A 26972-nucleotide genomic window follows, 5' to 3' on the forward strand; every position below is an offset into this window, starting at 1 on the left:
TAGTATTTATATGGCCTTTGGCTGATAAACCTTTAGAGGTAGATAATCCGGCACGGTTAGTATATAAAAGCTAATGTTTGTCATTATAGATCAGTGTCTTTTTCATAGCTCTTCGAACGATTATCCTTCCAGTGCCAGCCTCGCGGCGAGTAGTCAAAGATGAAGCTTATCATTTCTATTGTCGCTTTGTGTCTGGGTGTAACCCTTACAGCGGCCGGACGCCCCGCTTCGACCGAGGTCGTGCAAAAGCTGAAGGATATCGAACCTGTCTACAAGAATCTGCAGGATAACATCGTTAATGCAGTGGCCGGGGCCAAGCTGAATACAGCATCCAAGACGGACTCCTTCTATCAGACCATTATCAGCAACAAGGAGGCTTCGGTGGCGTTGTCCATAGCGTATGAGGATGATTTTTCCTACCAGCTGAACAATCAGGCCCCCTCAACTGACGCCAGCTGTTTGGGATTCCTTCGGACACTTATGGAAAACAACATGTTTGTGGCCGGTGTTGGTTATACGAACTGTGTGAATACCGTCGAAGCTGGACTGAAGGAGGAGCTAGACAAAGTGTACAAACTGCTGCAGGTCGATGAGTCGGAGCTGTTCGATCTGAGCCTGTTGGATGTGTTCCGCGGTGAGAACATCATTGCCGATCCAGTCAAAATTATCGCCAAGTTGAACGAGAAGGAAGCGGAGATCAATGGCATTTCGCTTAGTTTTGTGGCCGACATCAATGCCGCTGTGGATGGATATGCCACCCGTTTGAGTGCGTTGGAGAATTCGTACAAGTCGTGTGTGCTTTCGAACGAGTCCCTTCTTAAGCAGGCGTTTGAGTCGTCGAAGATGCAGCTGACGCAGATCTGTCTGGGATCAATAGTTTAGGAGCAAATATGTATGACCCGTTTGCAGCACCATATCTGCATGGTAGCTCTAAATGGTACAAGAAAATAAAATGTAATTGTGATACCCATTACCACCTATGTCGCAGAATTTTTTAAATCAATTGTTAAAGAACGTTTTGAGCAAAAATGGTTTTAACTCTCTCAATTATATTCAAGTGTTCGATATTAAAACCTCTGTTTGAGAAAATAATACCAGAACCACTTTAATGAAATCTTTGAATAGATCAGGTTCGCCAAACAACTGGCTCATGTTCATTAACAGATTTTTGAAAAAAATGTATTTAGTTTTTTTCAGTTCTTAGTTCAACGTGCTTAGTATAAAGTGTACTACTAAGTTCCTATGTATCGTGCCAAATTGAACAACGTGCGTGTTACCATTGTATAGGAAGTTCAAGCTTCGAGTGTGTTGCAATTTGATAATACTTGAAGCAACTGGTTCTATGAAACATGATAAGAATTTGTGCTTCTCAATAGTCTTAAAGCGTATCATCTTTGTTTTTCACATTACTGTATAACTGTGTTTTCCTAACCGTCTCAGTTTCTCCTAATGAGAATGCATGAGTTCGCAGCGTCCCTTGATAGCCATCCACTTGACACTTCGTCCGCTCGATCCTAGCGATCGCGCTGAGATGTTAACCCTTTGTTGCGCGGGCGTCTGGTTATCGTCATGCTGATTTATAAACATTGTGGTTAATAATTGACACTTTTTGGTCTCTCGAGCGCATGCATGCTCGTTCTCTCGCGACACCATACATTGTGGCTTATTCCTAGAAACGTGGCTTCAATGCTCACGATTGTATTCCTACTTCTCTATGTACGCATAGTTTTCCATCTGGAAAACATAAAATATTTTAGGTTTTTCTTCAATTGCGTCATTCTCGCGCCTTCTTTCTTTGTCCCGACATTCTTTGTCCTAACCTTTCTCGTATCATACATTGTCCTTCTACTCGCGGTCAGGGGTAAAATTTTCTATCCGTGTTATTTCCGAACGAAACATATCGTCCGTTCGTAACAAAATCATTAGTGCATAAAATTGTGTTTGCATTTATTATTCGTAACGGGGTCGTAGGATTAAATCTGTAATAAAAGTATCGAAAATTCGGATTGAAGACCAGATTGATCGGTTAACATGCAGGTTTTATAGATTAGTTTTAGTAACATACACTTTCATTGCATTCCATCTCCTCAGTGAGTTCCTTATTCTTGTTTATTTATTTGGCGCAAATGGCGACCTAAATCTGGCGATGGCGATCTACTACCAAAATGCCGGTTTTATAGATTTGTTTGAGTAATATACACTTTCATTGCATTGCATCGGCTCAGTGATTTTCTCATTATTGGTCGTCTATTTGGCGCAGATGGCGTTCGCTTGAGTCGAGGCGGTCTGGAGCGAAGTCTTCAGGAGAGCTCGGGCGTCAGAAAGACAGTCTTGTAGTGCAGCTCTCAAATCGGTCGATAGATCTCCAATAGCGCCCAAGCCCTCGATAACGACCGGGGAGCTCAGCTTGCTCTCAATCGTGGCCTGAACAGTATCCGGATCGGTAAGAATGTTCACTCCACGGATGCTGCTGAGCAGGCTGGCCTGGGCGTACGCCTGACGATCTGCATTATCCTGTGCGGGGAACAAGCCGGCGAACATGTCATCGTCGATTTTGGCCACACAGTTTCCGAAGGAGATACCAGCCAGCGTCATGAGCGCATCGGTTCCCATTTGTACGTAACTAGCGCAGGCCCTATTGGACACAACAGCGAGGCTGTCAAGAATGTTGGCTTCTTCGTCGATGGTCTGCTGAATGTATGGCTCCTGGGTGAGGATCAGCTCCGACTGGACCGATACGAGCAGCTCCGAACCACCGGACAGTAGTTTGCGCTGCTGCTTTCCTCCGGTGGTTTTCAATGGAAGGTACGCTTTCAGGACATCCCGTCGATTACATTCAACTGTATCCAGCCCAACGAGGGCGCACACGAAAATAACGGACAGCACGATCGAGGTGAGCTTCATCGCAAAGTTAAACGGCTTAAACACAATCTGTAATGATGTAGGCGAAAAAGAGGAAATGATTGTTCCTCGCGACAGGTTTGGACTTTTATTTACTAAGCGCCATCACATTATCGATAAATCGAAGCTAGTGATGAAAGATGTATGATTCGTCGATAATCTACAATTACTGTGCTTAATAACCCGGACATTGCGACTTGCTTGCCACATCACATGGGTTGAGGATGAGGATCATAAATGATTTCATATCATTTGATCAGAAGATAAAAAAGATAATGTCTGATTCGTATTTTAACCCGGATGTTGCTTTAATCCGGATGTCAGACTAACTATCGCTGTTTTGATTATACGTCTACCATACACAAATTGACCTTATTTTTTCTTTGTTAGTGTCATTAGTACTAATACTTGGTATACTTTTGAAGCAGGAGAAATGTACCTTCCTAGCGTGATCTTCTCATGTTGTTTTCAACAAATGAATTAAGTCTGGAGAAACTGATTTCTCAAAACAAGAAGGTGCAATTTCCATGAATTCCATACACGTTTGAGTTTTATGATCATAAGTGATAAGCTTATTATCATTGATGTCCGTCCTTGGTGATTAAACGAGTATAAAACAGTGGATTTTCGGTCGTTTGAATCAGTTCTTCTAAGCTGCTCCTAACAAACGGTGTCTCTTGATAGCGTATTTTGGATCAAATATTCGAAGATGAAACTAATCTTTGCGATTGCTTTGGTGTGTCTTGGCGCGTCCCTCTCCGAAGCCGGGCGCCCCGCTTCGACCGAGGTCGTGCAAAAGCTGAAGGCTATCGAACCAATCTACAAGAATCTGCAAGATAACATCGTTAATGCAGTGGCCGGGGCAAAGCTGAATACAGCTTCCAAAACAGACTCCTTCTACCAGGCCATTATCGACAATAAGGAGGCATCGTTGAAGCAGTCGATTCAACTCGAGGACTCTTTTTCCTACCAGCTGAACAAGCAGGCTCCGTCAACTGACTCCAGCTGTTTGGGATTCCTTCGGACACTTATGGAAAACAACATGTTTGTGGCCGGTGTCGGTTATACGAACTGTGTGAACACCGTCGAAGCTGGGGTAAAAGAGGAGCTAGACAAAGTGTACCAACTGCTGCAGGTCGATGAGTCGGAGCTGTTCGATCTGAGCCTGTTGGATGTTTTCCGCGGTGAGAACATCATTGCCGATCCAGTCAAAATTATCGCCAAATTGAACGAGAAGGAAGCGGAGATCAATGGCATTTCGGTGAGTTTTGTGGCCGACATCAATGCCGCTGTGGATGGATACGCCTCTCGTTTGAGTGCTTTGGAGAATTCGTACAAGTCGTGCGTGCTTTCGAACGAGTCCCTTCTTAAGCAGGCGTTCGAGTCGTCGAAGATGCAGCTAACGCAGATCTGTCTGGGATCTATTGTTTAGGAGCAAATATGTATGACCCGTTTGCAGTACCATATCTGGATGGTAGCTCTAAATGGTACAAGAAAATAAAATGTAATTCTGATACCCATTATTACCTATGTCGCAGAAATCAATTGTTAAAGAACGTTTTGAGCAAAAATGGTTTTAACTCTCTCAATTATATTCAAGTGTTCGATATTAAAACCTCTGTTTGAGAAAATAATACCAGAACCACTTTAATGAAATCTTTGAATAGATCAGGTTCGCCAAACAACTGGCTCATGTTCATAAACAGATTTTTGAAAAAAATGCATTTAGTTTTTTTCAGTTCTTAGTGCAACGTGCTTAGTATAAAGTGTACTACTAAGTTCCTATGTATCGTGCCAAATTGAACAACGTGCGTGTTACCATTGTATAGGAAGTTCAAGCTTCGAGTGTGTTGCAATTTGATAATACTTGAAGCAACTGGTTCTATGAAACATGATAAGAATTTGTGCTTCTCAATAGTCTTAAAGCGTATCATCTTTGTTTTTCACATTACTGTATAACTGTGTTTTCCTAAACGTCTCAGTTTCTCCTAATGAGAATGCATGAGTTCGCAGCGTCCCTTGATAGCCATCCACTTGACACTTCGCCCGCTCGATCCTAGCGATCGCGCTGAGATTTTAACCCTTTGTTGCGCGGGCGTCTGGTTATCGTCATGCTGATTTATAAACATTGTGATTAATAATTGACACTTTTTGGTCTCTCGAGCGCATGCATGCTCGTTCTCTTGCGACACCATACATTGTGGCTTATTCCTAGAAACGTGGCTTCAATGCTCACGATTGTATTCCTACTTCTCTATGTACGCATAGTTTTCCATCTGGAAAACATTAAATATTTTGGGTTTTTCTTCAATTGCATTCTCTCGCCTTTTTTCTTTGTCCCGACATTCTTTGTCCTAACCTTTCTCGTCTCATACATTGTCCTTCTACTCGCGGTCAGGGGTAAAATTTTCTATCCGTGTTATCCCGCACGAAACATATCGTCCGTTCGTAACAAAATCATTAGTGCATAAAATTGTGTTTGCATTTATTATTCGTAACGGGGTCGTAGGATTAAATCTGTAATAAAAGTATCGAAAATTCGGATTGAAGACCAGATTGATCGGTTAACATGCAGGTTTTATAGATTAGTTTTAGTAACATACACTTTCATTGCATTCCATCTCCTCAGTGAGTTCCTTATTCTTGTTTATTTATTTGGCGCAAATGGCGACCTAAATCTGGCGATGGCGATCTACTACCAAAATGCCGGTTTTACAGATTTGTTTGAGTAATATACACTTTCATTGCATTGCAACGGCTCAGTGATTTTCTCATTATTGGTTGTCTATTTGGCGCAGATGGCGTTCGCTTGAGTCGAGGCGGTCTGAAGCGAAGTCTTCAGGAGAGCTCGGGCGTCAGAAAGACAGTCTTGCAGTGCACTTCTCAAATCGGTCGATAGATCTCCAATAGCGCCCAAGCCCTCGATAACGACCGGGGAGCTCAGCTTGCTCTCAATCGTGGCCTGAACAGTGTCTGGATCGGTAAGGATGTTCACTCCGCGGATGCTGCTGAGCAGGCTGGCCTGAGCGTACGCCTGACGATCTGTACTATCCTGTGCGGGGAACAAGCCGGCGAACATGTCATCGTCGATTTTGGCCACACAGTTTCCGAAGGAGATACCAGCTAGCGTCATGAGCGCATCGGTTCCCATTTGTACGTAACTAGCGCAGGCCCTATTGGACACAACAGCGAGGCTGTCAAGAATGTTGGCTTCTTCGTCGATGGTCTGCTGAATGTACGGCTCCTGGGTGAGGATCAGCTCCGACTGGACCGATACGAGCAGCTCCGAACCACTGGACAGCAGTTTGCGCTGCTGCTTTCCTCCGGTGGTTTTCAATGGAAGGAACGCTTTCAGGACATCCCGTCGATTACATTCAACTGAATCCAGCCCAACGATGGCGCACACGAGGATAACGGACAGCAAGATCGAGGTAAGCTTCATCGCAAAGATAAACGGCTTAAACACAATCTGTAATGATGTAGGCGAAAAAGAGGAAAAGAGGATTGCTCCTCGCCACAGGTTTTGACTTTTATATACTAAGCGCCATCACATTATCGATAAATCGAAGCTAGTGATGAAAGATGTATGATTCGTCGATAATCTACAATTACTGTGCTTAATAACCCGGACATTGCGACTTGCTTGACACATCACATGGATTGAGGATGAGGATCATAAATGTTTTCATATCATTTGATCAGAAGATAAAAAAGATAATGTCTGATTCGTATTTTAACCCGGATGTTGCTTTAATCCGGATGTCAGACTAACTATCGCTGTTTTGATTATACGTCTACCATACACAAATTGACCTTATTTTTTCTTTGTTAGTGTCATTAGTAATAATACTTGGTATACTTTTGAAGCAGGAGAAATGTACCTTCCTAGCGTGATCTTCTCATGTTGTTTTCAACAAATGGATTAAGTCTGGAGAAACTGATTTCTCAAAACAAGAAGGTGCAATTTCCATGAATTCCATACACGTTTGAGTTTTATGATCATAAGTGATAAGCTTATTATCATTGATGTCCGTCCTTGGTGATTAAACGAGTATAAAACAGTGGATTTTCGGTCGTTTGAATCAGTTCTTCTAAGCTGCTCCTAACAAACGGTGTCTCTTGATAGCTTATTTTGGATCAAATATTCGAAGATGAAACTAATCTTTGCGATTGCTTTGGTGTGTCTTGGCGCGTCCCTCTCCGAAGCCGGGCGCCCCGCTTCGACCGAGGTCGTGCAAAAGCTGAAGGCTATCGAACCAATCTACAAGAATCTGCAGGATAACATCGTTAATGCAGTGGCCGGGGCAAAGCTGAATACAGCTTCCAAAACAGACTCCTTCTACCAGGCCATTATCGACAATAAGGAGGCATCGTTGAAGCAGTCGATTCAACTCGAGGACTCGTTTTCCTACCAGCTGAACAATCAGGCTCCGTCAACTGACTCCAGCTGTTTGGGATTCCTTCGGACACTTATGGAAAACAACATGTTTGTGGCCGGTGTTGGTTATACGAACTGTGTGAACACCGTCGAATCTGGGGTAAAAGAGGAGCTAGACAAAGTGTACCAACTGCTGCAGGTCGATGAGTCGGAGCTGTTCGATCTGAGCCTGTTGGATGTTTTCCGCGGTGAGAACATCATTGCCGATCCAGTCAAAATTATCGCCAAGTTGAACGAGAAGGAAGCGGAGATCAATGGCATTTCGCTTAGTTTTGTGGCCGACATCAATGCCGCTGTGGATGGATATGCCACCCGTTTGAGTGCGTTGGAGAATTCGTACAAGTCGTGTGTGCTTTCGAACGAGTCCCTTCTTAAGCAGGCGTTCGAGTCGTCGAAGATGCAGCTGACGCAGATCTGTCTGGGAACGATCGTTTAGAAAGTCCACTATATCTATCAGGTTGTTTGAACATTGAAACTAATAAATGGACATATGAATACAAGATATGACGACTATTTTCGCATGATTTTTCGCATGGAAAAGCAATTTTAGTGACGTGTTTACGCGTGTGAATTTCAGTGATAATCATGTTCCAGCAATGGTAAATGTACATTCTAAATCAAGATGAAAATGATGATTGTCCTAAATCAAGATGAAAATATACTTAGATGTCCATGTACTGGGCAGCTCTGCTTTTGCAGAACCATTTCTCCGAAGATGCACTCAATGTAAAGGGTGTCCCCGAAAGTATAAGCACGATTTAAAAATTAGGTAAAAAATAAAACTTGTTCCAGAAACTGAACTTTTGTTTCATAAATTGTTTTTGGGTTCTGTTCTGAACTTTTTGCGAAAAACAAAAAATTTAAAAATTTAATCGTATGCTAATGACCGCACTTTTGATCTGTCGCCTCCGATAAAGCTCAGCACAGACTTGTCATGAACGGTTTTCGACACTTTTGAACGGTTTTACAATTTTTTTGAAAACTGTTGATGTTTTCTGTAGCTTTAACATGTTTTCTCAAGTGTGCCTTCGTTAGCGCCCAAAATATCTCAATTGGTCTGGTCTTGGCCGACTCATCGTAGATCAGATGAATGAGGATTGGCCGCACAACAGCTTGTCGTACAGCTTCCGGGCCCGATATTTAACGCATCCAGCCTAATTTGCACTCCGTTTCGATTTCTTTTGGATTTTGTACGATTTTAAATTCAATCTTGCCTTGTCTCATTGGACGTTAGTTTTTGACGTACCCATTTGTTGAGCCACATCGGGAATGGAACTTTCCTATTTTTGATTGAATGCTTTTGCTCTTTCCCGGTTCAGCTGTTGGTCGATAGGACCAGGTTTTTGACCACTTTTCGGCGTATCCTCGAAGCTGGACTCCTCCCGAATCTTTTGGATGGCGGTTCGTCCGGCTCCGATACTCACACCTACCGATTTCACCAATTTCCGTAGCGAAATGTTAGGGGGAAGAACACCATTTGTGCAGAACGCTTTTGCACTTTTTGACGGAAATGCTTCGCATTTTAACAGAAACGGTTGAAAAAAATAGTTTCGATGCACTATCTAGTAGGTTTGAATGCAAACAATCAAACACCCGAAGAATCAGCTGTTTGGCATCATCCGTTTTCCTGAAACGTAATTTAGAAATCGTGCTTATACTTTCGGGGACACCCTTTATAAAATCGAAGTAACTGTGAATAAAGCAATGATTTCGAAATCGAATCGCTGCCGCAAGTTGAAAAAGTCCGTCAATCTTAATAATGGTTTTTTTTTGCTTGCTGTATTCTTGGCTCAGAAGGTCTTGGTACAATTTTTGACAATTTTACAGCAAAACGGCCAGGCCGTTCTTTCTGAAAAATAAATAAATAAATCAAATGGAAACTAAAATAAAAAATATGTACAACGATGCATCGGCACATTTGAGACTTATCTCATCTTCTTCAATGCCAAAAACCGCCATATCGCTTCCGGTGATGTATTTTGCAAGAGTTATTTAACCGATTTCGCTGAAATTAATTACTCAACATCAATACGTGTTTTGAACGCCTTATACTAAATAGGTCAATATGATACAAAGCTGGTGTTTTCGACAGAAAACCACATGGGGAGCGTGTATTCATTGTGAATTCATTGTAAAACATACTAACCAAGCGGGATTGCAGAGTGCGCAAGCTCCATGGACCACTTTTTGAGAAATTTTCGCCATTTGATCTGATGGAATCTTGTCCACCTCCCATAATAATATGTGTGTTCAAAACCTATCGGAATCATATATGCGATCTAGGCGATCGTTTGGTGATTAACTGAGGTGTAATAATTCGATCATCTGTGAAATCGGGCTCGTGATTTGTCACAATTTTAAACGCTGAACAGAAAGTCGAGCGGCCAGGCAGAATGGCTCCTAACGACTTTCACCTTAAACTTCGCGAAACTTAAACGACGAACTAGCGGACTTAAAAGACCTAAAATTAAACGCGACACACGGATTGCCTTACCCTGGCACCTCCAGGTCAAAATTGCGAACCTTTATTAAACATTTGATTGGTCTTATATACTAAAGCCAACCCTGTTGTCCCTTCAGCTCTCCGTCCCCTGGTCATCACCACACCTTCTGTCGCCGTTGGCGTCCATCCGCGGGCGTCCATCCGTGGGCGTCCACGATGCTGCCGCTAGATGTTTGTCAACTGTTCTACTTTGTGTCATGCTTATAATATTTTCTTGCGTATAATCCTTCAACCCGTGCGGTAGCTCACATATTTTTTTTTTTTGAATTTTAGAGACGGAATTTTTAGATTCGATCATTCGTCTCTAGGTAGCTCAGATATCTTGCTCAAGTCACTATGAGCCGTTCTGCTATTTAGGATGACTATACGGACATCCCCAGCTTGGTTTTCCGGTGTCTTTTGAAGAGATAGATATGTATAGATTGTTTATATAATTTGGATTCACTGCCCAGTTTTATCTTGAACTCAAACCCTTGGGATAACAGGTAATCGCGGTTATCCGTACGGATAACGGAAACGCGATTAACGCGTTATCAGTTGATGCGTGTGCGTCCTATCTGTCGGCGTCATTGTGCAGCCCAGCAGGTGGCAGCGAGAACACATTCGTCTCGGAATTGTCACCGAGTACGGACGAGCCGCGCGTGGCGCTCGTGTTTCAGGAAAGTTTTGCTTTTACCTATTTGTCAACAGTTTTGTTCTAATCTGTTATGCTGTGTGTGTAATATAAATTAAACCAGTTTTATGCAGCAACCTTATTATTATCAGTATATTCGGACGCTATAGTGAAAGAACATAGGACCTTGTTATGTTACAAATTTATTTGTCAGACACACTGGCTGTACACTGCTTTTCCGATCCATTTCTGAAGCTTGCGGTTTTGGACTGTTATAATAATGGTAAATGGTAAATGGGGGTCCGCGACAGCCGAGCGGTAGCGCCGGTTAGAAAATCGGCCCATGAGCGCCGGGGCTCACCACCTCGACGGCGTGGGTTCGAATCCCAACCGAGACCGGACCCCCTCCCCTGTACGAGAGGACTGACTATCCACGTACAACAGGGAAACAAGTCTCGAAAGCCATTAAACGGGCAGTCATGACCAAGAGGTCGTTACGCAAGAAGAAGAAGAAGACGAAGAAGAAGAAGAAGGGAAAACACATCATCGCCTTTTGTGAAGTTTACTTCCAAATTGTTCGTAACATGTTAGACAATTTAAGGTTAATGTTATTAACCGTTACTCGTTCATCCGCCATACAAAATGCAATGAATCGTATGAGTAAAGAACAAAGGACGCTACTATAAACCATCTTTGAACGATTTGTCAGACGACGAAAACCGAGGACGACGAAAACCGGGGCCAGCCTGTAGTTGAGTTTCTAAGAACAAAGATATCAGTATTGAAATACAGAAATGGCAAACTTCTATGTAAAATGTATGAACTACACTGATAAATGGTTGTAGTTATGAAGGGAGAATTTTTTTGGAACCTCAAATTAACATTCTTAATGAACTTTAAAAATTATAAGAGTTGTACAATATTTTGGAAAACACCCTCAAATAACTTCACTGAAAATTTCAAATCGATCCTACGTCTAAATAAAAAGTTATTTGGTCCTAAGTACAGGAAAACATAATTTCCCACACAAAATGTATGGACTACCCGGGTAGTCCGGTTGAACGTTAACGTAGGTAATTTTGGTTGAACGGGAGACGGTTAATGAATCTAAGATAAAAATAACCATGAAAAGGGTGTGAAACTCTACTGCTATCTAAATCCAATGGTTTTCATAATCTTGTACAACAAATAAAACGTCACATTTCTTTTTTAACACATAAGTTGGAACAAATCTATAATGCTGTCAATTTCTCTCAAAGTCACCAAATTTATTTGTTCTTCCACATTCTAAGCTCGTATAGTTATGTACGAACCCCAAGTTGATCCTTGTTGAAAATCAAGCGAATGCAGTAGCTATATTTTGCATCAGTTCATTTATCAGTTTCAATATATTAACACTTTGTATGATCAGCTGCATTTTTCTAAAGCACCGTTTGCACGCAAATCGGCATCAGCTGCATCTTTGTCGTCTCCAACGCTTGCTTAAAGGAGGACTCGTTCGAAAGCACACACGACTTGTACGAATTTTCCAACGCTACCAAACGAGAGGCGTAATCATCTACAGAAACATTGACGTCGGCCGTAAAATTCAGTGCAATGCTATTGATCTCCGAGGCCTTCTCGTTCAACTTGGCGATAATTTTGACTGGATCGGCAATGATGTTCTCACCGCGGAACACATCCAACAGGCTCAGATTGAACAGCTCCGACTCATCGACCTGCAGCAGTTTGTACACTTTGTCTAGCTCCTTCTTCAGCCCCGCTTCGACTTGGTTCACACAGTTCGTGTAGCCAAAACCGGCCAAATTCATGTAGCTTTCCACAATCGTCCGAATCTCTTCCAAGCAGCTGGCATCAGCTGACGAAGGCTGATTGTTTAGCTCATAGATAAACTCATCCTCGTACGCAATGGACTGCTTCAACGATGCCTCCTTGTTGTCGCTAATGGTCTGGTAGAAGGAGTCCGTCTTGGAAGCTGTGTTCAGCTTTGCCCCGGCCACTGCATTAACGATGTTATCTTGCAGATTCTTGTAGATTGGTTCGATTTCCTTCAGCTTTTGCACGACATCCGTCGAAGCGGTACGTCCGGCTTCGGTGAGGGACACGCCAAGGCACGCCAAGGTAATCGCAAAGAATAGTTTCATCTTTGAATATTTGATCCAAAATAAGCTATCAAGAGACACTGTTTGTTAGGAGCATAGAAGAACTGATCCAAACGACCGAAAATCCTCTGTTTTATACTCGTTCAATCAGCAGGGAATGACATCAATCATAATAAGTTTATCGCTAATGATCATAATGTTGATGTTCTTGGATGTTGAACGTGAGTTTTTAATCAATGACTGACAAGTAGGCTTCTGCTCGTATGGTACGTTAAGCATTTTTTTTAACGAGAACAAAAAGAAAACATTAAAATCAAACCATCGATATTCAAAGTCTGATAACATCCGACTCAAATTACGAATCAGCCAGTCAACGATTCCTCCTGATTCTTCTTTGTCTTAAGATCAACTTATTCGAAAATATTAATCATCCATATACTCAATCCGCGGGAACTGGTAAACAGGGGCTGCAAATGTAGATTATCACCGAAATATCAATCTTTCATCACCAACTTTGATTTATCGATAATGATATGGCGCTTGGTATAAAAGAATCCAATCCAGCTATCGCGAGGAGCAATCATTGAAGTTTTTCGTTTAAACCATTACGGATCGCGTCCAAGCAGTTTAAATTTGCGATGAAGTTTACCTCGATCGTGCTGTCCGTTATCCTCGTGTGCGCCATCGTTGGGCTGGATTCAGTTGAATGTAATCGACGGGATGTTCTGAAGGCGTTCCTTCCATTGAAAACCACCGGAGGAAAGCAGCAGCGCAAACTACTGTCCGGTGGTTCGGAGCTGCTCGTATCGGTCCAGTCGGAGCTGATCCTCACCCAGGAGCCGTACATTCAGCAGACCATCGACGAAGAAGCCAACATTCTTGACAGCCTCGCTGTTGTGTCCAATAGGGCCTGCGCTAGTTACGTACAAATGGGAACCGATGCGCTCATGACGCTAGCTGGTATCTCCTTCGGAAACTGTGTGGCCAAAATCGACGATGACATGTTCGCCGGCTTGTTCCCCGCACAGGATAGTGCAGATCGCCAGGCGTACGCCCAGGCCAGCCTGCTCAGCAGCATCCGTGGAGTGAACATTCTTACCGATCCGGATACTGTTCAGGCCACGATTGAGAGCAAGCTGAGCTCCCCGGTAGTTATCGAGGGCTTGGGCACTATCGGCGAGCTATCGGCCAATTTGAGAGCTGCACTGCAAGACTGTCTTTCGAACGCCCGAGCCCTGTTGAAGTCTCCGCTTGAAACCGCTTCAAGTCAGGTGAACGCCATCTGCGCCAAATAGACAAGTCAAAAACAATGGAAGTAATTCAATGCGGTTTGAGAATGAGTGTGGAATAAAACAATATGTAAAAACCAGGATTCTGGTAGTCGATCAAATGTTTTTCAGTCCAAAAGTTTCTTATGTGGCGTTGCTTAACATCTGTACTTCAGTTAAAAGGAACTTGTTACGTCTAACATATTCAACGATCATAAAATGCTCTAATGAACTCTTCTTTCCGTACTGGCTAACAGTCAAGTGAGATTTTTTACTTGTTCATACATGATTTGATTCTTTGAGTAGGATTCAAGTTCTTGTGGTGACAAGAAAGTCTTTCTGGCAATCTTTTGAGCTCTATATCATAAATATCAGTTTGAGATCAGATAATTGTACATATCTATATATAACAGAAATTCGAAACTCGGAATGAAACCCCTGGGGCAATCATTTTGATTGTTTCAAATCACGACAAAGTTACAAAAAGATTTGAATCAATCAATATTGTTCAGCTTAATTTTAATCCCCAATATAAGTTGTTATACACAGTAAAACAAATTTCGAAAATCGCCCAATAGTTTTTAAACTATAAAGTATCGATTGTTTATTTTGTCAAAATTTCTAATTACTATTGGTATATTGGTTTAAAGTGAACTTTAATATATTATTTCAATCCAAAGTCATCATTTACTTGTCTAGAACACCACCCGGATTTGCAAGGCCTGACGAAAAGGAAAACAAAAACAATCCGTACAAGATTCCGGAAGTCGTTCAACATTTATTGTCTCACAATTACGTCCGCCAGACAGGCAGTAATATTTAACAATATCCTACTGACATTGAAAAAAAAGGGCTTCGAGCATGATTGCAAAATTGTGATAGCGTTACTGAATAAGCAAACGCAGAAGCGGATCAATCCGTTCGGGGGCCCCAAGCGGTTGGATAAACGGGGCCCTCCATACATTTCGATTTCTCTAAATGTTTCTATACCTATGGCCAAAATTGGATTAATTTTTTACAACAGCTTGCAATCCTTTATACATATTTTCAGCATATAGTCTCTATGAATTTTTATAGGTATAAATTCTATACATCTTTTCGTTATTATCCATAACTGCGTCACATATCTTATAGTAAATATTAATTCAAAGAATCTAAAATAAATCCACATCCTAACATCCTAAACCAAACCGACCTATTGAAAACTATTCATTTTAATATTTTTCTGCAGTAAATGTCATGTTTTTCTTTTTTTTTTTAAGTAAATGCAAATGTAGATCACTTTTCACAGATGTTTTTTATTTGTGCTAAATAGCAATAGGGTTTTTTTAAATCGCTCTCAAATTATCAAATCTTTTTATCAGTTTTAACAGCGACGACGAAAACAATTTAAAAGGGTAGCAATGCAGACTTTTATAAGTAGACCGTAAATTGAAAGCATTTTAAGTCAAACGGACATTGTAGATGAGAAACAAGATTCATGAAAACATATTCTGGCAAGGTTTTGAGTGAAAATTAACAACGGTTAAGCAATATCAAAGTACATCTGTAATAACTTTGATCAAATATGTATACCACTGCGAGAATAAATAAAATCGGTAGTTATTTTTGCGATCTGGGGTTTTCATCACGGGGCCCCCTTAAGCTCGGGGCCCCCCGCGGCCGCTCAGTCCGCTAATAGGTAGATCCGCCTCTGGGCAAACGGTACAATTGTTTGACTATGGCAGCGAAGGTTGTTTAAATGCAATACGTTGGATCCTGTTTGATTGTTGGTTTTTTTGATTTTTTTCGAAATGTAAAATAATGAAAGATACCGAAGACCCTACTTTCGAATCAATCAGCTAATTTTTCCGGCGGTTCATTGATAGCATTTCTAGGTTACTGTTTGATATCGCCAACCAGCAATAAAATGGGGAGGCAAACGATAAAGTTTCTTATTGACCATCGTGTGGCTCATTGACTTAGGCTGAGCGATATTTCGCGACATTTAATCTTCCGTGATTATTATTGTACCGCGCGATTAGCTTTGCCATATCGCCATTCTGCCGTTGATTTATAATCCGGATCTGGTGTGTCGTATAAAATCAAAGAGATAATGTTGAAATTTCAGCAAAAGCCTTCAATCTTCGTAAACGTGTGGTCCACCGGACTAGTACTCTGAAGTACCGGTCCAAATCGCACCATGAAATCTTTTCTACTTTTAATTGCCCTGTGTTTGTGTCTGTTGGTGAATGTAGGTTAAGTATCCATATTACGTTATTGCAAAAAATTGCAAATTACATAATTTGTTTTCGTTACCCTCATTTATTACTTCAGGCAGTTGATGTTGGACGTCCGGTGTCGATGGAGGTTATTCAGCGACTGAAGGACATCGAACCAAAGCATGCGGAAATCAAGCGACGCGTCATTAACTTTGTGTACGCGGCTAAGTTAAATGTCGTGGAGCGGATCGATGAATTCTACCTACAGGTGTTTGCCGAAAAGGAGGGATCACTTGCTAGGTCCATAGTGATTGAGGACGAAATGTTGTATCAGTTGGACCATCAAGTGCAGTCGGCCGATCGGAGTTGTCTTGAGATATTGCGGATTATCGTCGATAGCAACATGAACGTGGCTGGTGTCGGATATACGAACTGTATTAACAGTGTCCAAGTAGGCCTCGAACGAGAGCTGGAAAGGGTGCTAAAGCTGCTGGAGTTTGATGAGTCGAAAATTCTCTACCAACGGTTACTGGATGTGTTCGAAGGTGAAAATATTATCTACGACCCGGAACGTATTTTGGCCAAGTTAAAGGACAAAGCATTCGAAATAGACGCGATGGGTAGCGACTGCTTGTCGGGAGTGTTCGAAATCGTTGAGAAATTCGCTGCGGCTCTGGGGGACCTTCGTATAGCTTACCAAACGTGCCTGAACACAAACGAGTCTATTCTAAAGATAGCAAATGAGGCATCGAAGAGTCAGCTAACGGACATTTGCCTTGACACTCTCGTAGACAATTAGCACGATTCTTAAAGTATATATCGGTGACTGTTTTAATAAACACATTTTATGTCGTTTAAAATACTAATTTTTATAATTATATTATAGAACAGAGCATGTTTTGTAGTAGATAGAATATTTTATTATATTTATTAGACTTAAAACCATAGGTTTTCTATCTATTTTAGTGCCAGAACTTCAAAAAACTAATCATCAAACTATCTACACAGTACAACACTAAATTTGAAGAAATCATAGTGGGCGACAAAGGTCGTGTTATAAGTGTGAAAATACGGTATATGTTACAATATGCGTTAAAATGCAATTTTCATTACCTTTGCAACTGAACGTTTAAATGAGCAGGTCCTGCTGGCTTATTTTCTCGTGTAGCAATGGAATTTTAATTGTTGGTTCCTCGCTGGGACTAATCGTTTTGAGTGTTTCGGATTAGTACTTCGGCAAAAATTCGGATTGCTTGGCATCCCAACCGAGACCAGACGCTCGCCTAAACACCTCATTCCCAGTGGATCGATTATGTGGTTTTTCAGGTCCACAATTCCATTTTGTATCAAGAGGTTTACAATACGTTTTTTAGATTTATGAGCCACAATCTACATGTGGCTTACGCATGTTGTGCTTTTACTGTTATTTATTGATACGCCTCGAATAAATGCTTATCAATGAATAATAAGAACATTCAAAAGTAAAAGTAGAATGTGTGCAAGTCGCATGTAGATCGCTAATCATGAACCGGATTATGAACCTCTCAGAGAAAATAAAATGCTTATCAATAAATAAAAAGAAGTGCAAAAAGTATAAGAAAATGGGGCTCGAATGCGAAATTCCTGCATGGTGTAATAGGAGTAATTATTGCAATCATGTGGTGGAAAATTATGAAAGGCTTTGTTTGTTTAAGTGAATTGTCTTTTTAGCAGAAAATGGCTGCAGATAACATAAACATAGTCGGGCTTCGATGTTATCTTTACCAGACATGTAATATCTCATTGTGAAATCAAAACAATGTAAAATCAACGTTGATCTCTCGTTGAATAACCTTCAAAAGAAGAAGTAGTATTCATGTATGCTGTAGATTTTTTACTTATTTTTGCAATAAAGAAAACTATTTTTTTTAAATTTTAGTCATGGCTGTTGCAAAATGATATCCTGATTGCTCACAATAACTGGATTAATTCACTACCCGATTTCACGAGCAGGTTTTGTTACATCATGGTTCCATCTCTTTTCGACCCTAACAAATAAAAGTCTTGGAGAAAGTCTGCAAGATGGCTGAAGATTTTAAAGTCCTATACAATCAATTAATGAATGCTTTTACCAGTGGTAGGCACATGTTTGTCGAAAATTACAGTGAGGTGTAAATAGATGATAAAAAAGAGTCTTGAAATATTCTGGACCAAATACTAAAAACAGTGTTTTGCTATTCGAAAGTGATATAAAACCATTTTTAAATGCTGTTTGTCTATATCCTTGATCGGAAAGAGTACAACAACAACAGTAATAATATAAGGTAAAATATTTCAAAGTTTTACTACTAAAAAACAAATGTGAGGTCGACCCATTCTGATTTGACCCATTATTTTATTATCGCCTTACCACAATGGTCACCTATTGTGACTTGGCAAAGTCACTGGGCTGTGGCTTGTCCGCTGGCTGGCATTATAGGCTATAACAGCCTATCTCTAGCCTGAGCGCATCTCTAGCCTGACTAAAGAGGTCAATAACTAGTCGATTCGATCCTGACGCTCGTATGAGAAGGCGAAGATAGATAGATAGGCGACAAATAGATAATCGATCTGCAAAATCAGCGAAAGCAGTATTCATACTTTGCATCAATTTATTTATTAGATTCAATGATTTGATGAGCTGGATTTTTCTAAACAATCGTTCCCATGCAAATCAGCGTCAGCTGCATCTTCGACGACTCGAACGCCTGCTTAAGAAGGGACTCGTTCGAAAGCACACACGACTTGTAAGAATTCTCCAAAGCACTAAAACGGGTGGCGTATCCATCCACAGCGGCATTGATGTCGGCCACAAAACTCACCGAAATGTCGTTGATCTCCGCTTCCTTCTCGTTCAACTTGGCGATCATTTTGGCTGGATCGTCAATGATGTTTCATCGACTGGCAGCAGTTTGTACACTTTGGCTAGCTTCTCTTTTACCCCAGCTTCGACGGTGTTCACACAGTTCGTAGGGGTGGTCGGGGTAATACGCACCCCTTAAGGAAAACTATAAAATTTTCTAACAACTTGGCTCTTTATTGTTGATTTCATCTCTGAATTGGATTCATTAAGGTTCAAACTAGTTACCAGTTCACGAATTTTTGGTTTTTTTGCTAAGAAAAACGTATTTTTTTCAGTTTTGAAAAAGTTCAATTTTTGATCGATCTGTATCTGGTTGAGACAAAACGCACCTTTGCTAGGGGTAATACGCTCCACAACAAAGGGGCAATACGCACCACAACAAAGGGGCAATACGCACCATAACAAAGAGGCAATATGCACCACCATTTTACCCCGACATACTAGGTGCATATTGCCCCCATTCGTAGTTGAACATATTTTCAACTAAAATATGAGTAAATCTGCATTTTTTCCGAAATTTTCATGAACAGTCTCAAGCACTGATTCTTAATTCATTTAATTTCGTATTACTCGTGGGTAAATATCGATTTTTGCACTTAATATTCCTTAGCGGAATGGTACGTCACATTATAACCAAAACTGTCTGAGCTGAGAATGATTTTGTTTTGCGTTTATTTCGCGTTTCTGTTGATGTAGAGTGGCCAAACTCATAGGGTGACCAAATTGTAGATTGATCTTACAGGATGACTACTTTTTACGCGTTAAAAACTCGTCTTTCAAGGGAAATTGGAAGGGGTGCGTATTGCCCCAGGGGTGCGTATTACCCCGACCACCCCTATAACCGACACCGGCCACAAACATGTTGTTTTCCATAAGTGTCCGAAGGAATCCCAAACAGCTGGAGTCAGTTGACGGAGCCTGATTGTTCAGCTGGTAGGAAAAAGAGTCCTCGAGTTGAATCGACTGCTTCAACGATGCCTCCTTATTGGCGATAATGGCCTGGTAGAAGGAGTCTGTTTTGGAAGCTGTGTTCAGCTTTGTAGATTTTGATATTTCAATCTTTATCACACGATAAAGACGATTTCTGCGCTCACAGTACGCTGCGTGTAAAAACAACATTAATCCAATTTTTGTATGGTAGAAATGAAGAAGATCGTAAACCGTGGTTTTCGATGTCGAATAACATCCGGATTAAAATATGAATCAGTTGGTCAAAGATTCTTTCGATCCGTTTATCTTCTGATCAACTGATACGAAAACATTTATGATCCTCATCCTCATTCTTTGTGAACTGCTAAGCAAGTAGCAATGTCCGGGTTTTAAAGTAATTGTAGATAAGCATGGCAGCAAGCAGATGTTATGGCTTTAGGTGTATAAAAATTAAAGTCAGTGGCGAGGAGCATTCATTACCGACCCGCTACACGAGCCGCAAACTCCAACCGCGAACTCAAAAACCGCGTTCGTGTAGCCGCGTTTTGTGGTACCAATGCTGTAGCCAGTCAATGCAAGCGCAAAGTTTCTGACAGTCTACCCTACTACCAATTTAGAATGAACTCAGGCCTATCCCCGTGGATCGGAGCGAGACGCAGCGACTGACTTGTGCTCCGTCGCATTCGCGCTGCAGTGCCGAAATTTTTCAACCCGCTCTTGAGTGAAACTTTGCATGAAGAATGAAACAAAGCGACGGATGGAAAGCATAAACCGTTACAGTTTGAACGGAAAGCGTATTTTTGAACTTTGGATGGCACCGGCGCTGCCACCAACGGTAGAACATTTTCCAATGAAAACAACATTGGCGCTTTCAAATCTATTATCGAAGCACAATAAAGAGAAGAAATAAAACAAACATAGCTCCTCAATGGTTATTCCTAGCCAAGTGCATCATACAGACAAAAGATAGTCGCACTAAATACCTATGCAATAATATTTATATCATCTCAATCGCCTCAGAAATGATTGTGTTTTAGATTATCAAACGGGCACGCTACACACACCGCGGTTGCCGCAGCATCTCAAGCTCTATCGCTCCAGAGCTTTTTAAACCGCGTCAAGTATTCAACCCAGAAATGGTGGGTTTTTCGTTTTGTATGGGAATGACAACGCAGCGCGTTGTCAAAAAATTTGGATCGAGCACTTTTTTGAACGCCAGAAATGCCTTCAATTTCAAAAAAAGGGACGTTACAATTATTGATATGAAGTTAATTATTCAAAAAACGATACCATGTTATTATTTATTGTTCGTTTTAAGATGGTTTTCATTATTCGCGATATTTTTAGTTGTTTATTATTCCAAAATTCCATGTGAATAATAAATGTTTCTTAATTTGATTTTACTTTCCCGAGTTGACAATGGTGAAAAGGATGGAAGGAATACTTCTAGAAACAATTTGACTCCCTCGATGTGTTTTCTTGTTTGGGGGTACTTTAACACCCCGCACCCAGCGCGGTTCCTCCCGCATTTCCCATTTCATATCTCTCACCGCAGAGACCGCTTTCTCTCCTCAAGGCTTCTGTAAACTTTTCACCACGCACAGTCCAAGCGTTTTCGTTAGCCAGGGTCAGTCTGAGACCCTTAGCCCTACGGGCCTTGCCCATACCCCCCGTGACGTCCTTACTTGCAACCTGGTGGATATCAGCGAGGGGGTTTGGTGTGGTGCCTAATAACGGGTACTTGCTGTATGCTGCCGATGTAAAATTATTCTTTCCCATATCCTCTCCTTCCGACTTCTTACTCCTTCAAGAATCCCTCAACCGCTTTGCACCTTCAATTGTTGTGTTATATCCTTCAGCCGATCCGCTGGGGTGACCCACCGCTACTACTGTATTGGAAGCGTAGCTTTATAGCGGGGGTCGGCTATTAAGGAACTTGGGATGTGGCTGGACTTCACCTTGTCCTTCTGCGTGCAGATTGATGAAGTGGAATTCAAGGCCAACTGTACGCTGCGGCTTACAATTTCTTGCCTAGCGTCGGATGTTCGGGACCCGCGCTGCTTGCTGACGCTTTACTGTTGCTGGGTCAGACCGATCCTTGAGTATGCTTCCGTGGTATGGACCCCAACAGTTGTCATTGCCTTGGGACGGTTAGAGAGGGTGCAGAGACGCTTCACGCCTCTGGCCGTAAGGCGTCTTCTCGGCTACATTGCCTGCTTCCTTCTGGCTTACGAGTCGCGGTGTCAATTGTTAGGGCTATCCTCGATTCAGACTCGCCACCGGAAAACTCAAGCTACTTTCATCGCCCAACTTCTCCTGCACTCCTCTGACGTTCCGGAACTCCTGTCCCATATTCTTCTCTATGTCCCTTCCCATACCCTTCTGGAAAGGTCACCTCTCCTTATTCCCACCCGCCGTACACATTTCTCCCAGAATGATCCATTTTGTCTGCGCCATGTCTTCCTTCAATAGCTTTAGCCACCTATTGGACTACAACGTCTCCATCCCTTCCTTTCGTTCACGTCTTACCAATATAATAAATTCCATTATCAGGAAAAGTTGTAGAATGTATTCAATGGAAAATATAACGTCACATATGTAAATTTATGACGACCTAATACAGTTTCCCTATCATTGAAACGAGAATATTAGAACACTCGTTTAGTTGTCCGTTATAGTTTACGTTATAAATTTGAATTGTTTTGAAAAGACAAATCAGAGCTTTCGGTAGAACGGGACATCTTTGAGATAGAGCGAGAGGTTTCGCGGCTACGCAAAACGCGCTAGGATCAAGCAAATCGAGTAGTTTCTGCGTTGTCAATTTTGACAACGCGCTGCGGAACGCGGTCTGTGTGGCAGCGGCGAAAGATGTATCGCCGCTGCCACACAGACCGCGTTCCGCAGCGCGTTGTCAAATTTGACAACGCAGAAACTACTCGATTTGCTTGATCCTAGCGCGTTTTGCTTAGCCGCGAAGCCTCTCGCTCTTTCCCAAAGATGTCCCGTTCTACCGAAAGCTCTGATTTGTCTTTTCAAAACAATTCAAATAATCAACGTTAACTATAACGGACAACTAAACGAGTGTTCTAATACTCTCGTTTCAATGATAGGGAAACTGTATTAGGTCGTTAAAAATTTACACTTATGTATGCGACGCTATATTTTCGACGCTATAACGTTTTCTGATTATGAAATTTATTATATTGGTAAGACGTGAGCGAAAGGAAGGGATGGAGACGTTGTAATCAAACAGGTGACTAGAGCTATTGAAGGAAGACATGGCGCAAACAAAATGGATCATTCCGGGAGAAATGTGTACGGATTGTGGGAATACAGAGAGATGACCTTTCCTGAAGGATATAGGAAGGGACATAGAGAGGAATATGGGACAGGAGTTCCGGAGCGTCAGTGGAGTGCAGGAGAAGTTGGGCGATGAAAGTAGCTTGAGTGTACCGGTGGCGAGTCTGACTCGTGGATAGCCCCAACAATAGACATCGCGACTCGTGAGCCAGAAGGGAGCAGGCATTGTAGCCGAGAAGACACCTTACGGCCAGACGCGTGAAGCGTCTTTGCACCCCCTCTAACCGTCCCAAGGCAATGACACCAGTTGAGGTCCATACCACGGAAGCATACGCAACAACAGCAACAGTAAAGCGCCAGCAAGCAGTGTGGGTCCCGTACCTCCGACGCTAGGGGATAAATAAGCCGCAGAGTACGGTTGGCCTTGAATACAACATCATCAATCTGCACGCAGAAGGACAAGGTGATGTCCAGCCACACCCCAAGGTCCTTGATAGCCGATACCCGCGACAAAGCTGCGCTACCAATACAGTAGTCGTGGTGGGTCACCCCAGCGGATCGTCTGAAGGATATCACAGAACAATTGAATGTGCAAAGCGATTGAGGGATTCTTGAAGGAGTAAGAAGATGGAAGGAGAGGATACGGGAAGGAATAATTTTACATGGTTAGCATACAGCAAGTGTCCGTTATTAGGCACCACACCAAACACCCTCGCTGATCTCCAGCAGGTTGCAAGTGAGGATGTCACGGGGGGTATGAGCAAGGCCCGTAGAGCCAGGGGCCGCCGACTGAGCCTGGCCAACGAAAACGCTTGGAAAGTGCGTGGCGAAAAGTTTCGGAAGCCTTGAGGAGAGAAAGCGGTCTCTGCGGTGAGAGACATGGAATGGGAAATGCGGGAGGAATCGCGCCGGATGCCGGATGTTAAAGTACCACCAAACCAGAAAACACATCGAGAGAGTTAAATTGTTCTAGAAGTGTTCCTTCCATCCTTTTCACCATTGTCAACACGGGAAAGTAAAATCAAAATAAGAAACATTTATTATTCACATGAAGTTTTGGAATAATAAACTACTAAAAATATCGCGAATAACGAATACCATCTTAACACGAACAATAAATAATAACATGGTATCGTTTTTTGAATAATTAACTTCGTATCAAAAATTGTAACGTCCCTTTTTTGAAATTGAAGGCATTTCTGGCGTTCAAAAAAGTGCTCGATCCAATTTTTTTGACAACGCGCTGCGTTGTCATTCCCATACAAAACGAAAAACCCACCATTTCTGGGTTGAATACTTGACGCGGTTTAAAAAGCTCTGGAGCGGTAGAGCTTGAGATGCTGCGGCAACCGCGGTGTGTGTGGCGTGCCCGTATGATTTCAAAAGCATTCGAAGCATTCTCGTGCGGTCTCTTCAAAACAACACTCGATAGAATAAAGAATCCTTCGACAGAGTTTCTATATGTGGGAATGTTTTCATTTACGTTATTACAAAATCGTATAAGTGTTACATACTTATAATGACAACGAGAAAATAGACAAATATTATTCAATTTATTGATGACATTTATCTGTTAGCTCGGAACGATTTGTTTGCGCATGCACATGCACATGCACATCAGCAATTTCAGCGCTAGAAAAACAAATTACAAGTTTGCTGGCTCAAGTTATGTTCTAAGAAGGGTGGATGCGATATTTTTTTCTCCCACATTCAATTTTTACTCTTCTCCCGCAGTTGCTACCATTGCTACCCGCTGTACGTTTTACACCTGTGAATAAACGAATGCATATTAAACTAACATCTTCTTCTTCTTCTTCTTGGCGTAACGACCTTTTGGTCATGCCTGCCCGTTAAGGGCTTACGAGACTTGTTTCCCTGTTGTACGTGGTTAGTCAGTCCTCTCGTACAGGGGAGGGTCCGGTCTCGGTTGGGATTCGAACCCAAGCCGTCGAGGTGGTGAGCCCCGGCGCTCATGGGCCGATTTTCTAACCGGCGCTACCGCTCGGCTGTCGCGGTTGCTATGCTAGTCAGTGATAAAAGCAATCATTAATTGATTGTATAGGGTTTTAAAATCTTCAGCCATCTTGCAGACTTTCTCCAAGACTTTTATTTGTTAGGGTCGAAAGGAGATAGAACCATGATGTAAACAAACCTGTTCATGAACTCGGATAGTGAATTAATCCATTTATTCTAAGCAATTAGGATAACATTTCTCAGAAGCTTTAGCTAAACTTAAAAATAATAATTTTGTTTATAGCAAATAAAACGTTAAAAATCTACAACATAACTACTACTTCTTTTTTCGAATGTTATACAATGAGAGATCAACGTTGATTATACATTGTTTTGGTTTCATAATATGATATACATGTCTGGTAAAGATAACTCCATAGCACGACTATGTTTTTGTTATCTGCAGCCATTTTCTGATAAAAACACAATTCATTTAGACAAACAAAGCCTTTCATAATTTTCCACCAAATGATTGCAATAATTACCCCGATTACCACCTGCAGGAATTTCGCACTCGAGCTCCTGTTTCTTTTACCTTTTGCACTTCTTATTATTTATTGATAAGCATTTATTCTGGGCGTATCAATGAATAACAGTAAACGCACAAAATGCGTAAGATTGTAGCTCACATATAGATTGTAGCTCATAAATCAGAAGTGTAATGGGCACCTCTTGATACAAAGTGGAATTGTGGACCTGAATAACCACATAATCGATCTGGAAATTAGGTGTTTAGGTGCACATGATACGAGCCATAAAATAGAGATTAAGCGACAACCATTACGTTAAATGGATTTTGTTTGCGTATCCCCGTCATATTGCGTCATAAGCACTGACCAACGTTCTAGGATTAGTGGAGCAAATTTGGACAGTACCGTCACATAACTTGTGATGACAGAATAATTTACCGTCACATAACTTGTTTCTTTTAGCTGTATTGTATAAGGAACTAACCTGGTTATTTGGCTTTTGATTTCATAATATACTATTTGTCTATTTGTTTGTAGCGCCGGTTAGAAAATCGGCCCATGAGCGAAGGGGGCTCACCACCTCGACGGCGTGCGTTCGAATCCCAACCAAGACCGGACCCTCCCCTGTACGAGAGGACTGACTATCCACGTACAACAGGGAAACAAGTCTCGTAAGCCATTAACGGGCAGGCATGACCCAGAGGTCGTTACGCCAAGAAGAAGGAAGGACTATTTGTATAACTTTTTCTTTTCAATCTTTCGCAAACTTGATCACAATTGGCCTGCAGAACCAACATTTTGGGGCATCAAGTTTATCCAGATGATATCTGTATTGTCACTAATGAACGAAAGACGGATAGGAGTTAATGCTGATACTAGCTCATCACTGTCTCATGCAGTATTTTCTCTGGAACCATGAAACAGTTGATTGTAAATGCTGTGTTCACTAGATCCGTCAATGCCTCACGAGCGCAATAATACGACGCTTAGTGAATCACACAAAGAAGATGAAAGGTGCCGCAAGATTTCTGCTTTTTGCATTTCAATTATTCTACACGCAGTGTGATTCACCAACTCTTGAAGATTAACTTCAACTTTTACAGGTATGTACCCTTACCTGTACAGAACAGAACAAAATGTTAGTGTAGGGTACATTATTAATAGGAATTTTGGGTATAAAAAGATGGGTTTGTGAGCTGTAGAACAAGAAAAAGCGACCTAATGCATTCAAAGCAAACCAAACCAAATTTCATTCTTTGTTATTGACTTGGCTTGTCTTTCCCCTTTTACGTGATGTTCAACCACTACCCTGCTTCACATTTTTACGATACGATCATACGTTTCATTGAATG

General features: G+C 41.7%; 5 protein-coding genes across 5 annotated transcripts; 4 read left to right on the top strand and 1 right to left on the bottom strand.

The window, feature by feature from the left end:
- Positions 1–159: 159 nt before the first annotated feature.
- Positions 160–882, top strand: LOC131265609 (uncharacterized). The gene has a single exon (XM_058267894.1). It carries the CDS (start codon positions 160–162, stop codon positions 880–882), a length of 723 nt encoding a protein of 240 aa, XP_058123877.1.
- A 2728-nt stretch (positions 883–3610) lies between these two features.
- On the top strand, positions 3611–4409 carry LOC131266001 (uncharacterized). Its single transcript, XM_058268327.1, has one exon. The coding sequence runs from the start codon at positions 3611–3613 to the stop codon at positions 4331–4333; it is 723 nt and encodes a 240-aa protein (XP_058124310.1). The 3' UTR covers positions 4334–4409.
- A 2643-nt stretch (positions 4410–7052) lies between these two features.
- Positions 7053–7775, top strand: LOC131265940 (uncharacterized). Its single transcript, XM_058268257.1, has one exon. It carries the CDS (start codon positions 7053–7055, stop codon positions 7773–7775), a length of 723 nt encoding a protein of 240 aa, XP_058124240.1.
- A 4101-nt stretch (positions 7776–11876) lies between these two features.
- LOC131263147 (uncharacterized) lies at positions 11877–12599 on the bottom strand. Its single transcript, XM_058265303.1, has one exon. It carries the CDS (start codon positions 12597–12599, stop codon positions 11877–11879), a length of 723 nt encoding a protein of 240 aa, XP_058121286.1.
- Positions 12600–14888: 2289 nt separating this feature from the next.
- LOC131264398 (uncharacterized) lies at positions 14889–16825 on the top strand. Its single transcript, XM_058266701.1, has 2 exons — positions 14889–14902; positions 16063–16825. The coding sequence occupies exons 1-2, from the start codon at positions 14889–14891 to the stop codon at positions 16823–16825; spliced, it is 777 nt and encodes a 258-aa protein (XP_058122684.1).
- The last annotated feature ends 10147 nt before the right edge of the window (positions 16826–26972 follow it).

Source organism: Anopheles coustani, chromosome 2 (genome assembly GCF_943734705.1).
Source record: "Anopheles coustani chromosome 2, idAnoCousDA_361_x.2, whole genome shotgun sequence".
In the NCBI taxonomy this organism is placed as follows: Eukaryota; Metazoa; Arthropoda; class Insecta; order Diptera; family Culicidae; genus Anopheles; species Anopheles coustani.

Bases quoted from the DNA above. Each gene is read 5' to 3' on its own strand.
- LOC131265609 (XM_058267894.1), top strand. From the start codon at position 160: ATGAAGCTTATCATTTCTATTGTCGCTTTGTGTCTGGGTGTAACCCTT.
- LOC131266001 (XM_058268327.1), top strand. From the start codon at position 3,611: ATGAAACTAATCTTTGCGATTGCTTTGGTGTGTCTTGGCGCGTCCCTC.
- LOC131265940 (XM_058268257.1), top strand. From the start codon at position 7,053: ATGAAACTAATCTTTGCGATTGCTTTGGTGTGTCTTGGCGCGTCCCTC.
- LOC131263147 (XM_058265303.1), bottom strand. From the start codon at position 12,599: ATGAAACTATTCTTTGCGATTACCTTGGCGTGCCTTGGCGTGTCCCTC.